Raw genomic sequence first — 18,328 nt, 5'->3', positions numbered from 1 at the left:
GGAAGCTGCAGTAAACCCACACACACACACACACGCACACACACACACACACACACACACACACACACAAGGAGACATGGAAACTACACACAGAAAGAAAGTGGTTTTTGTGAAATTCCAACCAAAAACCTTCTTCCTGTGAGGCAGCACCGTGCCACCCAGAGACTCGACATGAAGATAAAACATTTATTATGAAGGATTAAATATTGAAATGAAATTTAAACCTCATATCCAGTCTTTTTTTTTTTTTTTTACAAATAAAATATGGCCATGAATGATGGTTTGATATCACAACTCGGCCACATGTGTTTTCTGTCTGCCACTTGAAGAGCTTGAAGAGTCACAGAAAGTGTATCGCGTCGCTGCCAAAGCGCTGCTTCACTCTGCTGACGCAGCACAGCGAAGATGCTTCTTTTCTTTTTTTTCCCCCACTTTTCTTTTGACGAGAGACACCAGGATATGTGTCGGTGTCAAAAAATGTGGAACTTGGCGTTTTAAAGCAGATTAAAGCAGGAAGAAAACTGGGAGAGGAAGAAACAAAACATAAATCTAATCTAATAGAACATTGTTACAGTGCACTGTTGTGATTTGAAGGCTCTTAATCTTATTTTAAAAGTTTAAAAGTATGGGGGCAATGTGCATCCATCCATCTTGTACCACCCATGAGGATCATTGGTCACTATTTTATCAGTTATGCATTACTTTTAATTGGTTTTTAGAGCGGGTTTGTGCGTTTTTAGTATAGTTTTCATATTTAGTTTTATGTAACATGGGGTCACAAAGATAATTTTTAATCTGTTTCTTACTCTGATTTCAAAGCTGCGCTAATGTGAATGATGTGTGATCATTTCCCTGGCAATAAAATGGCAATAAATAATACATGATGATAAGACTGAAGCTGTGGGCCCTAGAATATCTGACCGAGGGCCGCTATTGGCCCGCCGGCCGGACTTTGGACACGTCTGACTTGGATGAACCAACTCAACGCAATTATTTACATGGCATTGTGCACAAAAACACACTGAAAACATTTTTATGAGGAGTGGCGTCTCCTTGTGTTCGGACTTGCCTCCCTTTCAGCAGCTTCCTCACCTCCTTCCCTCCTTCCCTCCTCCCTCGCTGCTACGTACCTGCTGCGATCAGAGAAAGAAATCACCTCTAATTTGCCACCACGTTGCCACTGAGACAAATTCATTTTATTTTATGGCTGTCAAATTAGAGGCAAAACAGGAAGTGGCAGCTTCCTGTGCTGTAATTTGCTGATGCTGTTGCTTACGGTCCAGACTTGAGGGAAGATCTCTCTAGTGTTCTTCTTCTAATTCTTTTTTTTTTTCTTTTAAATGACTCAGCTGGGTTTTTGTTCACCCTCAGTACCGACTGGCATCGGAATGAACGACCGCTTAGGTAACGTCTGCAGCTCAGCACAGAAACGGCCTGTGTTCCAGTTGTCGAGCAAAACAGGAACAACCCTTAATTATTTACTTTAAAAGCCCATTTTCTTTTTACTCTCACTGTCTCTTTTACGCCACTATTTTTAGTTTCCCCCCGTTAAACACTTTTGTTATTAGCGACCCAGTTTCTCTCATGCAAACCTGTCTAGACGAGTGTTACCACGTTACAGCACAACAACACAGAGGAAGTGCTTCCTGTCGTCACCTAGTTTTATAGTATTTGGAATCGGAAACCATGAGAGAAGCGACAGTCTGCGTACACTTCATTAAACAATTAAAAATAACTCCTCAGTGGTAGTTATTAAAAAGATGGACAAGCTCCAAGTGGGAATGCTATAAAAATGCTGTGTGGTTGTTGTTTTCATCCGTGTTTAAGGCGACACCTGAAGGCCTAAGGCTGTGTTTTTTGTGTGTGTTTGTGTAAAGCCAGGAATTTCCAGGAAGCGAATGAGAAACATTAACCTTTTGACTCAAAGATTTTGTGGATCAAAAAAAGGGAATAAAGTCGAGCTCAGAACAAGAACTTTAAGAGTTCCATGAAGCTCATACTGATGAAGACACAGCTCACAAGCTCATTCCTGAGGTTACATGAAGGGATAGGTGTTTTAATTTTTTGTGCGGATCGTTCCCGACAGGGCGAGCAGTCTATCCTAAATCAGCTGCGGCGTGGTTTTAATGAGGCAGCAGCAAATGACTGGGTAAGCTAAGTACAGGGCCAGAGATCCAGAGCAGCGAGAGGCGAAATTTAAGATGGGAATTTTCAGGCAAGATCTAATTTGTGCGTGAATAAATACTCATTTGGTTATAGGGGAGCATGAAACTGACCGCTAAATGTGTAAAAAAAAAAAAAGGGGGGAATGAATTCAGACCGATGAGGTGAAATATTTCACTGCTGGGACATTTTACCGTGTGGAATGTGGAGAATTCTCAACACCAGAGGAAATCTGTGTTCCAGGACACCGTAGACGGGGTTATTTATGACCACATTATGTGCTAGGGTAATCTTATCAAATTGCATAAATATGTATTTTTATAAATCATTTATATCATGTGAATCGTAAAATCTGCAGGGGCCCCGAAGCGCAACCCTGTGGGACACACCCCAAATTTAATCCTTTTAATATGGACAATTTAAAATGGAAATCGCCAGTGATTTTATGCAAAAAAAATAATCTAAAATGTGACTATTTGATTCAGATATCTAAAGCTATTGAAGCCATACTTGTTCCTGCTGATTTTTGCCACCTGATTGATTGTTTGTTTGTTTAGTGTTTTTGTTTTGTGTTGTACTGAAATTATAAATTGAAGTACTGGTACTTTCCTCTATTAATTCCTTTCAAACGGCAACGTCTCACACCGAATGTGAATGAGGAGATATTGACCAAAATCAATCAATCAATAATAATAAGATTAAAAAACTTATTTATTAACTTGTACTTATTGATTCCAGGAGTACTCTAACTTGAAATGTGACAAATCTGTGGTAAATCCCTTTTCCTCTGGAAGCAGTTTGGTTCATAGAAAGCTGATTAAAGTGCATTTGAGACTGCAGACCAACACCGAGGGAACTCTTTACTTCCCCGCTTTGCCATATTTGCACAAAACGAGGTCACTCACAGGCCCCCTGGTGGAGGTCAGAGCATGTGTACTGTGTGTGTGTGTGTGTGTGTGTGTGTGTGTGTGTTGACAGGGCTGCACCACAGGTCTTCTTTTAAGTGTGTGAGAAGATTTGAGTCTGAAGAGATTTACAACAACGCTGCTTTTCTTTCTGCACAAGTATGTGATGATACAGAAACTGAATTATTGCTCCCGTAAGTGTGTGTGTGTGTGTGTGTGTTGTCAGTGTGAGTCCAGACCAGGATCAGATGATGGGCCTTGTGTATGTATGTAAGAATGTATGTGTATGTGTGTGTGTGTGTGTGTGTGTGTGTGGAGGTCCCTCTGGCTCCCATGGTTTCTCTCGATATCCCCTCCTCCCTCCCTCCCTCCCTCTCTCTCTCTCCCCTCCCTCTTTTGCTTCTAACCTCCTCAGTCTCACCCCCGTCCTCTCGGCTCAACTCAGCTCAAGCGCCACCTCCCTCCCGCACATGCAATAGCAGTCTTGCTCAGAAAACTGAGGCAGGTTAACCCTTTGTCAGGATTCGTGTGAAATTCAGCCTGAGTGAGGCTACAGTGGTGACAGTTAAGGTTAGGTTTAAGGTATATTTGATGGGTTTTAGTGTTTGACTTATAGGAGGTGAGTGCAGTCAGATCCAGATCTAGATCCAGATCTAAGTGTCACACTATCAACTCGTGCTGCAGCTCATTAAACTCTTCAATATTCAACTTACTGCTGTACTGTATGTGTGTTCACGAGCTGCCGGCAACTTTATAGATGTAGTGGAGATGGACAACTTTTCTCTGATACTTTCCAGCTCCATCCAGCTGCATTTTTTTTGCAACAAAAGCATCCAAGAATCATAAATATGAGAATTGGACCGACAACTGAGAAGCACCACAGTTGGGTGTGGTTTTAATATCCTGTTCCCTCCAGTTATAATCCCCTCCGTTTCTTTTCGGGATTCTTCCCTGCTTATTGAAATGTGCATCACACAAGTTTTGGACAAGTCTTAACTTAAGACACTTCTTTTATATCTCGTCATATTCTCACGTCCAGATGGGCGACACACGACAACAGGCTCTCTCCTGAGAGAGCACGGCAGTAAACAAGAGCCTACAAACAAACAAAGTCTCGGTATCAAGGCTGCGTCCACGGCACAGGATACACAGAGGAACACAAATAAATCCAACCATCTGCCAAACGACTTAAATGAGCACATGGGTTCAGACAGACTCTGTCGAGGGAGGGAGGGAGGGAGGGAGGGAGGGAGCGCCTCGCATGATGATTATTATGTGTGTGTGTGTGTCGGTCCCACGCATGCACGCTTGTGCACCAGACGACAAGTGTGCAAACAGGTACCGCACACACTGGTCCACCGTGTGTGCACATTTCCACACGACCTCCAGCAAAAGCATAAGAATAAGAGGGAGACAGAAAAGGAGGAGGCTGCAGAGATTGTGGAGGAGCGCAGGTAGACGTGAGGTGTTGTGATAATGGGTGAGGGTCCTGCTGGACCGTAGGGAGGTGCTGGTGAGCTCCCTTGCCCAGTCGAAGCTCTTCCCTTCTGGACACGCACCGAGCCCGGTGGAGCCTGGACCCATCCTTGAAGCCCTTCCTCCTCCCCCTTTCGCTCTCTCTTCGTCTTCTTTGCACCCCCTCTTCCTCCTCCTCCTCCTGGCACTCCCTCTCGTCCCCCTCCTCCTGCTCTTCTTCCAGGCCTTATGGGTGCAGTGCCACGTCGCTGAGTGAACTTATTAGACTGCAGGAAAAAAGAGAAAAGTGGAGGGGAGGGGGAAAGGGAAAGAAAAGCACCTCCACGTGGGCAAACGCCTTTTTCTCCTCTTTTGCTTTTTTTCACCTCAAATCACTGTCTCTTATGTGTTGTTTGTTTTTACCCAGACTTATTATTGCAAAAGAACTCCATACATTTGTCTTTAATGCTTCACACTTGTGTGTGTGGTGGACACATTTCTCCATTTGCTGACTGGTGTGAGGAAGCCTTAAATATAACCTTCTCCCCACAAAGATAAACTTCCCGAAGCATATGCATTTTCATTTGCTGTGACTTCAAGTGTTTGCCGACTGGAAACGAGTCAGATTCACGTTCTTGAGCACTCTCCTTTCACACACACACACACACACACACACAGCCCTCATGACAACGGATTCCTTATAGCTTATTGCCATCTAGTGGCGTATTTTGTCAACAACACGTCATAGATATAGAGAATATTTGATCATTTTATAGTAACTCAGTGTAAATGGAAAGCTCTTTATTGTAACTTTACAGTCCTTAATGCTATAAAGTATTATTCCTGTCTTAAAACAGGACTTAAATATACAATTGTATCGTGATTTATCACAGGTACACCCTGTGAAATGATCGTGTGACTGTGAAATCCTGGATATGTCTTTCAGATGCCCATTTTTCAAATGATTTTGGGGTATCAAAGTTTCAGAAATAAGTCACATTATAAGAGAAAGTCTTTAATTCCCCTACACCTTGGACTATACAATTGATTTTAACCCAGTAAAGCGTGTTTATCACAGGAGTAACAATAATAATAATAATAATAATATAAAGTAAAATGTCCAGAGAATTCACTGCAAATAGTGTCAGGTTACTGTATTTGCCCTTTATAGGCTTTTTCAGTGAGTTAAATGTTTAATGTTCTAGTATAAATTGTTAAATACTCCCCCCTCAATGTTGACATCAAATCATCGCCAGTCATAAACGACATTTCTGTCACAAGGAAAAGCAAAGCAATACATTTCTGGCCACAGAAAAAAAAAAAAAAAAAAAAAAAAAACAGTATTTCATTGGTTTTATTGGTCATTTATTAAACGATGAGCTATAATCTCTGCAATCTGACCCTCAAGCGTGAAATGAGGAAATTAGGTCATTTTGAGGAAGTCACGAGGCATTGTTTGACCAGGGAAGACATTTAACTGAGAAAAATGACTTGATATGAATATAATTTTTAAGAATAATATTTCAGTCACAAGGCAACTGAAAAACTGCATTGTACTTTCTGTAATGGCCCTTTTTGTATGTATTCCAGTGAGTTAAACTGACTAAAATGTAATAAATTAAGTCATATTGAGGATGAAGAAGGTGACACAAGAGTGAGGCCTGGACAGAACACGGTTCATTTCATTTTATTAATAATAAATACAGTAAAAATGTTACCCTCTCTCAGTAGAAGTGCACCACCTGGAATCCCCGTAAACATGTGAACGCCTGAGCGTCCAGCTTCCCCATGTCAATGAAATTGTGTTGCAGCTGCACGTGTACGAGTCGGCTGGGACTCCCACTTTTCTCGCCCCAGCAGAACGCATCGCGAGGCACAGCCTGGATCTTGTTGTGCGCCAGAGCGACCGAGTGCAGACCCCGTGGCAGCTGCCTGGGCACGTGGAGCAAGGTGTTGTGGCCCAGATCCAACTGGTGCAGGATCAGTAACGTCCTGAAAGCACCGAGTGCAACTCTGGAGATCGTGTTCCTCGCCAGGCCTAAGTGTTCTAGATTTTTCATGTTGCTGAATGCTGCTTTCTTTATTGAGGAGATGAAGTTTCCTTTGAGATTTAGAGTTTTTAGGGAGCTTGGAAGGTGTCGAGGAACTTGCTTCAACTTGTTCCCTTCCAAGTTGAGGCTTTCTAAGTGGATAGCGTTCAGGAGCGAATCCCTGACGAGGCCTTTGTTCGTGAGTGCGTTTGCACTCAGATCTAACACCAGCAGCTCTGCTGTACCGTCGAAGGCTCCACCACGAAACTGCTCGATGTGATTCCCCTTGAGATACAACTCCTTGACGGACAGCGGCAGACCCAGAGGAACCTGCGTCAGCTGGTTGTGATTCAGGTTCAGGGTGCGCAGGTGACGCAGAGGAGACAACACCGCGTCGGGAAGAGACTCGGACTCACTCCCCATGCTATTGTTGCTGAGGCTGAGAACCAAAAGGCCGGGACACTGGGCCCAGGCCGCCTCAGACATCACCGCCAAATGGTTATCGTCGAGGCGAAGCTCCTCGAGGGAAGCGGGAAGGTCCGTTGGCACACCCTCCAGGAGGTTCCTCTCCAGGTAGAGGCGCTTCAACGCTGGGACGCCCTCAAAGGCTCCCTCGATGCCACCGTCTGTGAGCAGATTGTTGCTCAGGACGAGGAACTCCATGGAGACGTATTGACTGAGCAGGTCGGGCTGGATGCTGTCGATGTGGTTATTCATGAGCAGGATGTAGCGGGAATTGTAGGGAATACCGTAAGGAACTTTGTCCACACCTTTGTCGGAGCACTGGACCACTCTGAAACACAGCGGCTACATTTGTTACAATCAAACGTCTGGGACATTTAAAACCATTTTCAAATGAGAGCATTAAATTCTGATGAAGACAATCAGCTGCACACGACTCTCTCTAAGTTTGAGATATACGCTTCTTGTCCTGTATACACACCAACGCTACCTCAGTCAGATCTGATAGTATTGCTTGACAGAGCGACGAAGGTCACACAGTCAAACCATGGTCAAATCTTTTTCATGTGTCTGTGATGACACAGTGTGATGGTCGCGGTGGTTGGAAGGGAAGGCAGAGGCATGAAGGCCCTGGTGTATTGGTCTGCTCGTGTGTCAGGGTCATGTAGTATCTGACTTCACCATCGGGTGGCGGCACAAGTCTGGACACAGGGACCCAACACGCTCTTTCTGCACAGTTCCAAAATCTGGGCCTACCATGGCCCGAACAGCTAGTTAAGCAAAACTTGCAGCAAACGTTAGGGCGGAGGAATTATCCCTGGTTCTCTGAAACATGAGTGAGGTCTGGAAACAGAGAAACAAACAGAGTCGTCCTTTCACAAAACTCTTCTCTTACCTCCCATAGCAGGCACACTCAGGTGGACAGTAATTGTCCATGAAGTAAGGAAAGTATGCAGGCGCAGTGACCTCCTCCTTCCTCTGGGTTTCACTGGCGTTTTTCCTTTTCTTTTCCTTGGACTTTTTGCCACCTCTGTTGATTTTCGTTGGCCCCGTTGAGGGCGTTTTGGCAGCTGTCGGTCGCGGTTGCTCTGAAGGTTTGGGCCCTTGCGGTCGGGGAGGAGATGCTCCGGTGTCATTTTCCCCCGGTTTATTGGATTTGGGTCGGTCAGTGGGCTGTGTCGTGTTTGGTTCATGTGTAAACCTGATCCGCTTAGCTGTTGATAGGTTCTCATTTGAGTTTGGTGTAGGATTTGGCTCCTCGCTGCTCGACTCTTTGAAGACAAACTGTGCTGCGTTTGGTTTTGGTGTTGCTGTGTGCACGCTGGCAGCAAATGTACTCCCCGCTTGAACAACAGTGTTTATTTCTTGTGCCTCATGCGTGGTGTTTAGTTCGCTCCGCGCAGGTTTGAACCATATTTTTTGGTCAATATCTTCTCCTAAATGTGGGCCAGCCTTTGATTTCGGTCGATTCTGCCCGAGGTGATGTCCAGGAGTCTGCAACACCTCAAAGAGGACGTCTTCAAGCAGCGAGACAGACCTCACCTCGCCAGGAACTGCTGTTGAGACTGTGGTGCTTGGAATGGTGACAGCAGGAGGAAATGACTGAGGACTAACCGAGGTGTGAGAGCTGGGAGGGAGAGAGGAGACTGGAAGAAGAACGTGTGTGTCTGTAACTAGAACGTGATGGTGATCTCGAGGAGGGGGAGGCAAAGTGGGAGGATTTTGAGAGCGGGTGATAATTTGAATTGTCGCAGCCATCTTTGTCTCCGTCCCTACTTGAGCAGAGGATGTTCTTGACAAAGGAACTCGTGCGTGATCCTCATTTTCTCTTTCTATCCCTTCATTATGTCTTGCATATTTAATGTCCTCCCCCTTCTCTGCCATTTCCTCTCCTAAAATGGTCTTTTCATCCTCATAAGTGTCTCCTCTTGTCTCATAAAGACTAATCCCTGCGACGAGCTCGCTTTCTCTCTCCTCTTGTCTCAGCTTCTCATATTTTTCATCTTCTTGTTGCCTCGAATTAGGACTCCACCTTTTGGTAGTATCTGTTGGAGTTCTTGGCGAAACCAGATCCAGACCATCCTCTCGTTTCTCTCCCTCCCTTAAAATAGCAAATGTCTCAATTCTCTCCTCACGTCCTCTGACGTCTTCGCCGTCTCCTCCTCTCTCCGCCACAGTCCTGACAGGTCTCCTCGCGGGGTTCGTCTCCAGACTCACTCCTTCACTCATCTCCTGCTTGTCCGTGTTTCCTCCATGTTCCCTCTCCTCGGCTAAAATATAAACATCTCTCAGTCCAGACTGGTGCGTTCTCTGTGCGACGCCTGCTCCTGAAGGACAAAACAAGGACAAAGAAAACAAAGAAATTCCCTTTTAGATGCTTTTTCCCAAAAATACAAATCACGCTGAAGACTGAAGTAACTTGTGTCACAGTTTCCTTTTGAAAGGCCCATTAAATCATTGACACGTGAGTGTTTATGACCTCTTAATGGTTGTAAAGTCAAACTGTGGGACTTACTTGGCCTCAACGTGTGTGAATATCCAGGAACTGTGCAGAACAAGAGCAGGAGTACGAGCGCTTCCATTTTATCTGTGGGGGAAATGCAATGGATTAGAACGTCTTTTAAATGCATGACACGGCTCAATGAAGCACCCTGAACCTGTTTTAGCACCTTGATACGTCGTCATTCTGTCTATTATTAGAAGAAGTGTCTCAAAATGTACATTTGAATTGTTTATTAAATGTTACACTGATCAACAAAATGTATGACATCAGTTGCATATTCACACAAAGTGTAACCAGTTTATATGAAACATATATGTACGCATGTAAACAGATTGATAAACAAAAATAAAGATGGAAGGAATCACCTATGCTTAATCTAAACGACATAAACCATGCTTAATCCACATTTTAGGAAATATAAACCACATTTGCGTGCATGTGCAGTTTCTCTAAGGCAGCAGTTGCAATTTCAATATTCAATTCATATATAAGTGTGTATATATAGATGCAAAAGAACTGTACTTTGTTGCATTTATGACATTTAAGAAGTGCAAAAAGAAAACTTTTGACATTTCTTTGGAAAACAGGGGGAAAAAACACTGTTGGCACATGTAGGCCGGAACGATTGGAGTAAAACTTTGAAATAAGTTTGGATTTTATATAGTTCATGCTTGAGAAAACCTGCTGTGGTTTCAAATGTCTATTTCTTTATGTACACATGACTTCCCGAAACATTCAAAACACTTTTATGTCTCACGTTGAGCCACCGCAGACAGACTCCTGCTCTATCTATAAGGCAACGGCTACCATTTCCATAACTTAGCATCTGTATATGTTCACAATAAGCCGCAGACATTTCCTTGACAATACATCAGCTTGATTTACGAGAGCAGTGCTTACCTACGAGCCTCGGGCCTCCTCCTCCTCCTCGCGTGTCAGAGTTCTTGAATGAATCACTTGTTCTCCCCCTCGAGCCTTCACCTGTCCCTCTGCGTGGACAAAGACGGCCCCCCAAAAGAAATGTGGCCAACCTTTGAACCACCATTCATGTCTTTAACGGGTGCGTTTTCAGTGCCTGAGCCATAGTTGACGCTCCTCAGACGCTCCTTCACGTGGAGGAGAATTCTCACACTTACCCTCAACGTCACAGGAATCCGAGGGATCAATAGCAGGAAAGGGGAGGAGGAGGAGGAGGAGGAGGGGGGGGGGACTTTCAGGAGACGGGTCAAAGGTGACCGTTGCTTTTTTCACACAGGTTACTGTTTGCTCCGCTCAGAGGAGGCACATTAGCATCCAAGTGGTCGAGTGACAAGTAGCCCCTGGAAAATGCTTAACCTTTGACCCCCTTTGCTAATGCGTCTCAGGGTTCCTGGTGCTAATGTGTAACTTTGGGGACGTCTCTTCTACTCTGTGTTGTTATTGTCCTACTGATTTAAAAGTCCAATGTGTTAAGATTTTACATGTTTTTAACGCTTGGAAGAGACGTTTGAGGTGAGATAATGTCCAGCTGCAACATGCAACTTCACCAGTAGATGTTGCTGATAGTATTGCTTGACAGAGCCTGTTTTGAGATTGATATTTTCCCTGGAAAAAAAACCCCAAAAATACTAAACAAAGGTTTTTAGTACAAACAAGTTGCTTTTGTCTGATGTAACATTTATGACAAAAAGATGTTCTAGGAGAAAGAAAAGAGTAACTTTTAATTCTATAAGAACTCTGCAACGTTAAAACGACTCACAAACACGAAGAAGCGTCCATAAAAAAAAAAAAAACACTTGTTCAGTAGTTTGAAGGGATAAACACGTTGTTGTCCCCACCCGCCCCTGCACTGCTGCTGTATACACACAAACGCACCCTCAATCAGGTCTGATACTGTCAGGTTACACCGTTGCTATTCACACAAGGTCAACACAAACGTAAAAAATGTGCAGTATCATAGTCTGGTTTTGTTTAATTTATACTTAATAATTTATTATGATATAAAACAGAGGAAAAGCAGGACGTCCATAGAACTGTTTTCAAAAAATGAGGTCAATCTTCAGAGAAAATCAAAATAAAGCCATCTAAAGTCACTCTAATTTAGAAAAATGCAAAATGTTTTCAAATGTGTGAAAGTCACGTTTTAAAGCATGTTACACAAAGCTATATATACAAAAATACTGAGCTTCTCAGAGGTGTAGTACCTTCTCTTGGCCACAGGGAGGCAGCACATACTAACACATGACTGCACTGAGTTTCCCTGAGAGCAAACAGAGCAGAGGCATCAGTGTGTGTTGTTTGTGTCTGTGGCCAAAATCGTTCTTCAGAACCATGACGACAACAACAACAACAACAACAACAACAACAACAGCAGCAGCAGAAGACGCACATGAATAGTGAATGACAGTAAAATGCCTCTGACTGAACGGGAAACCCACAAAGAAAAGAAACCGGAGCAGGAGCCTTTAAACAACTCGCGCTGTGGCATCTCATTTCCTGTCAAAGGTGACGTAATGTGCACAAGAGGAGGCGTGAGAGGCAGCGATAATGGAGGATGTGAGATGGGGGTTGTTGTTTTTATTACACCTGCACCTGTTGAGGGATAAAAATAACAGACTATTTCAATATACACACACCTGCTGTGTATGCATGCATGTATGTATGTTGTGAGTGTGTGAGATTTTCATTCTCTCTCTCGGTTTATCAGTGTCTCAGGAGTTAAACGCTCAGGTTTATCATCTCTTGAGTCCTGTGTTTGCTGCTGCTGTCCTCACAGGACAAATAATGACCTCCGTGGTGAAGAGGAGGAATCTAAAGGCCTCACAGTTGAGTGTGGAATTCGTGTGATCCTAAATGAGTCTAAGGCTTTAAAGATGGTTTAAAAATGCATAAATAATGCTCTGGATGCACCTCGTCGTCCTCATTAATCCGGCATTAGAGCGCGACAACAGCCATGGACACTCACTGTTTCACCACACTGTCGTTTTCACAACAGAAATCCATGTTTGTGTTTCTCGTCGGTTGTTGTTGTTCTTCTCTAAGTTACTGAATGTTTACATGATACATGTCTTTAGGGGATGTTAGGATTCTATTTACACATAAATGCCACATTGACTGTGTTTTCCATGATAAAAAAAATGCAAACATGGAGTCGGCGATTAATTTTAACATCGGTAACATGGAGAAGCTAAACGTTAAATGTGATTGGATTGGTTGACATTGTTTTTTTATTTACAGATTCATTTTACATCATAAATAAATGTTTCATTGTCAACAAATGTACCGTACCTCCATCAAAACAAACACCTTTATTTTGAAATTCCATCAAATATCATCACATATTGACACCCTTGATTTAAAGCAGCCGCATCTACAAATCATGTAGTAACGGTGCTCAGTGTTTGTGTGCTGCGGCCACTGCAGAGCGTCTGCTGCGCTCTGAGGCAGGTTATTTTAATTGGACAGATAACTGATGACGGCATAAACGCCGCTTGCCCTGGAGCTTTTTTTTTTTCTTTTCTGGAGGAACACACACACACACACACACACACACACAATCTGATTTACCATAAACAGACTAAACGTCAATATTATGAAACTGGAGGGCGTAAAAAAAAAACCATGAAGGGCGGACGAGTGTTAGGAGAGGGAAAAAAAACCCTGCCCCCACCAATCTATTCCATCTGCTCGGAGTCTGTCTGCAGTGGTGGCGGTGGTAGCGGCAGGGTTAACAAGGTCAAAGGTTGTAGGTCACAGACTGTGATCAATTTGTTGGCTAAGAGCATCGGGCACACACGTGTGTGTGTGTGTGTGTGTGGTGACGGACAGCACACAATGGAATTGGACTTCATTTCCTCATCATTTTGCACGGCCACACCTTCACTTTGGGTGTTTACACTGTAAACAAACGCACTGTCCTAATATATGTGAAAACTGGGTCATAAAATGCTGACATGCATCTTCTAATGTGCAGTAATCGCACGGTGTTGCTCCTTTCTAGCGGGGGAAGAGAGATCCTGTACTCCTGCAGTGGGACTATAACCATTAAAAGTGGTTAAATAATCAAAATGATTACTGGATACTTTATCATTCTGATATGTTTCAGTAAATTAGATGATTGTTATCGTGATTGACAAAGATTTAAATACGTTTTATGTACTTTATTATCATTATCACCTAAAGTCCAAAGTTACTTTTCTTTACACACATTATACAGTCTGGTATCAGTCAAGTGAGGACAGACTAATCATTAACAAATACTGCCTGACCTGTTCAAACAGAGACAGTGTCACATCAGGGTAATATTATATTTCAAGATAAACTTTATTTACATAGCAACTGTTTTTTTTCCCACACACGTTGCTTTGCTTACTTTGCTTTTCTTTCGTCCAAATGTTTTTTTTCCCGCCCCCTCTGTTGTCTTAACCCTGTCTAGGATAACGCCACCAAATTAAACTTGCGTTTTTGTATAAGGACGGAGTTCTGCGTGTCAGCGGGTGCACAAAGTAGATCCTAAATCCTCTTAAATCCTCTTTAAAATGAATGGAAGATGACTCTGTGATTTATCGCCCCGTTACACGAAAGTGAAAAACGCACCCGTGATTAATTGAGAAACCTAAAGAACAACCTTTGTGTCCGACACGGCAACCTTTCTCTGTGTCGTTTAGCTCATTACTGAGATTTGGACGCGTCCTAAATGCGCTCGTGCTCGCTGTAGGAACTTAAACGCACACACGCGTTTGAGGCCGACGGTTTCTAGGGCGACAACGAAATCCATTTAGCACTTTCCCGCCTTCAGCGCGGAGACGCATGAAAGCGTCTGACATTGGGTCGTCTCAGCGGAGCACTGTAGCAGAGCGGCTCCCATTGTCCTGCAAATCACTCCATTGTTACTCCAGAGTGACTCATATGTTGCCACGATCTCTATTTAGAGCATAATGATGATACTGCCCTGTGTGAGTGTGTGTGCTCTTGTATTTGCTGCTTTGTGAGGACCAAAGAAACACATAAACCAGGACATTTTGGTTCTCACACCTTTTTTAAAGGGTTTTTTCAGGGTTGAGTCTCGGTTTTAGGATTAGGCGTTTAGTTGTGATGGTTAAGGGGCTTGGGAATGCATTATGTCTATGACGGTGTATGTGTGTTGTATGTTTAACCAGTGACTGATGCTATCAGCTCACCATATGACACATGACGCATGTCAGGAAACTTCATTCACTTCAAACATGCCCTTAATTTATCCCGAACACACTGTAAGAAAACAAAAAAACAAAAACAACAACAAAAACATACTCACATATAAATAATCTCCCTTTAACTCTTCTTTAGCCCTTTTAATGTTATTTCAGACTACTAGAGTGTTTTTTTATTGTAGTAAACAATTTAATATGTGTCTCTTTAAATTATAGCAGAACAGCATCCGTGAAAATGTGTCATTGGAAATGTACATTCCCTTTTTGCGTAAGAGCTGTGGCTTTTGTTCCTTTTTGTTTTTGGGGATTTGCACTTCCAGGCCACCGTAGCTGCGTAGACGCTAGTGATAATAATGCTACTAGCATAACATTCACATAAAAACGGAACTCTATAAAGTACTAACCGACTTTAAAAAACAAATAAAACACGCACAATATAAAATAAAACACTGACCTTGTGTCGTCGTCAACCAGTTGCTAAAATAAACTACTTTATACTTTAATTGCGCTATATTTATCCACGTAGTTTTCTACTTCTGGTATTTTACCCTTTCAAAATAAAAGCGTCGCTTATGAACAGGCGAAACTACCACAGTAAAGATCACTTACACACTATTAAAACCAACCACCTTGTCTCCTTTTGGTTTTATTCCACATGGACATTGCTGCTTTTATGATATTTGTTGCTTCTACAGTCACATCGTAGAAGCATCAAGGTATGTGGGGCGAGACAATATGTACAGGGTTTATATAACGTTGTTATTGTTTCAGCAGAACACGCAGGGACACGATGAACAAACAAGGTTTTGCTGCTGGGTGACGTGGGTCATTAAGGCCTGAGTTAACAATTCACCAGACCTATTAGGTAATCCGTCACAGGCTGAGGAGTGCTGAGGTCACAGCGTCACATTTATTCATTAATTTATTTATTTATTTATCTTTGTTTATTCTCTCACTTGTGATTGCCCCTTTCAGAACAGCATAAAAGCATCGACTGATGTCATTTCTATTAAAAATAATACTTATATTTGTTTGTCAATATGTAAATAACCCGCCGTCAGAACCCACAGTAACACTAAAAAATAATATGTTCTTCTTTACTTTGAATTGAACTTTGAATTTAAATTGAATATTTTTAAGATACATATATATTAAAAAAAACAAAAGTAAAAAAAACTCTAATTTCTTTCAATGACAGAGAAATCAAAGCATCTTTTAGTTTATTCATTTTTATTTTTTTCTGGTCCACAGTATTTCTGTATGTTTTCTGCCCGGCAACTAATTACAGTTTTTTACAGTAATTAACATTGGAGATGCTGAAGCAGCAACATGTCACACTGCAGTTATAGTGTACGTATAAACCAAAAAAAAAACCAGACGTAAACAAAAAACAAAAGGAACATTTACGTTCATCACATGTTCAGGAAACACAACTGCAAAGTTTCTCACGTCTCAAATCAAAATAAGTCTGTGATGTGAAAGAACTCTTTGATTATTTTGTAAAACTTTGTATAAATCATACTTAAAATGAATACTTTCATGACCCTCGTAGTGCAGATAACTTTTATAGTTCTGTGTGTGTGTGTGTGTGTGTGTGTGTGTGTGTGTGCGGGGGTGTGTGTGGTCATGCATGGCGGTGGGGGGGCCCCCCCCCCCCCTTGTTATTATGTCCTGCTGCTCTTCAATAGAACAGCTGTGCTGAGCCACTTCCAAAGAAGGCACGGGCTGCCTGGCAACTGGCCTCCCATTGGCCAACTTTCCACTTGCCTCTGGCCAATCGCACGCGCCGCACACTGAGGAAGTGAATGGGGGAGAAAAACACAACAGAGAGAACTGTGAGAAAGTTTGCCATGGCGAAAAAAAAAGATTGAGGAAGCCGAGTGTGGGGCCTAGAAACTCGTAATTAGAAGCAAACATGTTTAAAAGCTCCTGTAATGTGTCATTAATTATGACCTATACATATATATATATCTGCGCTACTCATGTTGACCTCTCGCAATCATATAAGAGAGCAGAGTGTTGTTTTCTACACTTGTATCACCAAAACTTCATATAAACTGAGTAAAAAGTCACATTGGATTCTTTAAGCCATGTTATGGAGTCGTTTTGAGTGACAACAACAAGAAGAAAAACTGTTGACTGGGTCTATTGTTGTTTTCGCAGGCTGAGACACGCCGCTGCACAAACCTGCCTTTCCACGGGCTTTGAGTGGGCTCTGCTTACTGGGGGGATTTGAGTCACATCTCCCGGGAATAATGGGTGTTTGTTTTACAGCGACCGTGACGCATGTGGTTGCTAGATGTGAGCTCGGCAGACGAGAAAAGTGCCGGGGACCTGTTGTGGGTGATAAACAAGTGTGTGTGTGTGTGTGTGTGTAGGTGAGTGGGTGGGTGCTGGTTTTGTATACATCCTGTAATTAACAGTCAAAGCAACGGGCAGATCTCTATAAGAACACTCAACAACACATGCATTTTCTAGTCCTTCTCTCCCCGACGATGACAACACCGTTCACACAATTTCTCCTCAGAAACGACGCGACCTGGGTGAGAAGTTTAGACCTTTAAGATGCGGTGAGAAATGCTGATTTAAAAAGAAAAGAAAAGAAACAAACATGTGCCAAACACTGCTGTAATTGCTGACAGAGACACAAGAGACAAACACACCCAGGCACACACACACACACATACATGGATCAACAAGCCTCAGTCAATCTAAACGTGTCACAACTCTGACCACCAGGAGCAGCACAACATCACAATTCTCACAGTAACACACACAGACCAACTGCAACACTGTCAACTTTTATTTTTACTGAATATAAACGCTGCAAAATTGAAGCTGCAGTGCAAAATGTGTTATTATTCCGTGTCAGCATGTGAATTTAACAATTTAGGCCCCTAAAAATTAAGGCCATTTAGCTTTAAAACCACTAACAAGTGCCTTGCCTACTTTTTTTGCAAAGTAAAAAACTAGTCAGTGACTAATATGACCTCAGGCCTGCAGCTGAAAAGGTAAATAATGACATTTGTATTTACTCGTTTGCACTTCCAGGCCACCGTAGCTTCACCGTGATGCTAGTGACAATAATGCTACTAGCATAACATTCACATGAACAGGGAACTAACCGACGTTAAAAGTACTAACCGACGTTAAAAACACACACAACATAGAATAAAACATAGACTGACCTTGTGTCGTCATCAACCAGGTGCTAAAACAAACTTCTTTGCGCTTAATTTGTGCTACATTTATGCACGTACTTTTTCTACTTCCGGTATTTTACCCTTTCAAAATAAAAGTGTCGCTTATGAACAGACGAAACTACTAAATAAAGAATGTACTGTACGTCATAAACACAAACCTAAAAACCAAATGGATGCTTTTATGATTATGATACTTATCACATATCAAAGTATGTGGGTGGAAACAAAATGTACAGGATTTATATACATTAATGAAAAATTAAGGCATATGCTTTAAAACCACTTATAAAGTGCAGTACATTTTTTTCAGTTAGTGACTAATAAAATAATGACATTTATATTTACTTGTTTACCCAAGTATATCAGGTCTTCATTTGGAACATTGAGCACGGTTTTGTTTTGGCTCTGTTCTCCCACACAGTGACACACTCGGTTA

The 18,328-nt window shown here is 42.4% G+C and overlaps 1 protein-coding gene across 1 annotated transcript; it reads right to left on the bottom strand.

The window, feature by feature from the left end:
- Positions 1–6,194: 6,194 nt before the first annotated feature.
- Positions 6,195–10,638, bottom strand: wu:fc23c09. The gene is made up of 3 exons (XM_058625518.1): positions 10,419–10,638; positions 7,911–9,602; positions 6,195–7,346 (listed from the first exon to the last, which is right to left on the bottom strand). The coding sequence occupies exons 2-3, from the start codon at positions 9,242–9,244 to the stop codon at positions 6,248–6,250; spliced, it is 2,433 nt and encodes an 810-aa protein (XP_058481501.1). The 5' UTR covers positions 9,245–9,602; positions 10,419–10,638; the 3' UTR covers positions 6,195–6,247.
- Between the last annotated feature and the right edge of the window lie 7,690 nt (positions 10,639–18,328).

This window comes from Solea solea, chromosome 3 (assembly GCF_958295425.1).
Source record: "Solea solea chromosome 3, fSolSol10.1, whole genome shotgun sequence".
Taxonomy (NCBI): Eukaryota; Metazoa; Chordata; class Actinopteri; order Pleuronectiformes; family Soleidae; genus Solea; species Solea solea.
This window is presented reverse-complemented; position numbering and strand designations above follow the sequence as displayed.

Bases quoted from the DNA above. Each gene is read 5' to 3' on its own strand.
- wu:fc23c09 (XM_058625518.1), bottom strand. From the start codon at position 9,244: ATGAGTGAAGGAGTGAGTCTGGAGACGAACCCCGCGAGGAGACCTGTC. The intron at 7,347-7,910 runs GTAAGAGAAGAG...GCTGTGTTTCAG, and splicing joins GAGTGTGCCTGCTATGGGAG to AGTGGTCCAGTGCTCCGACA.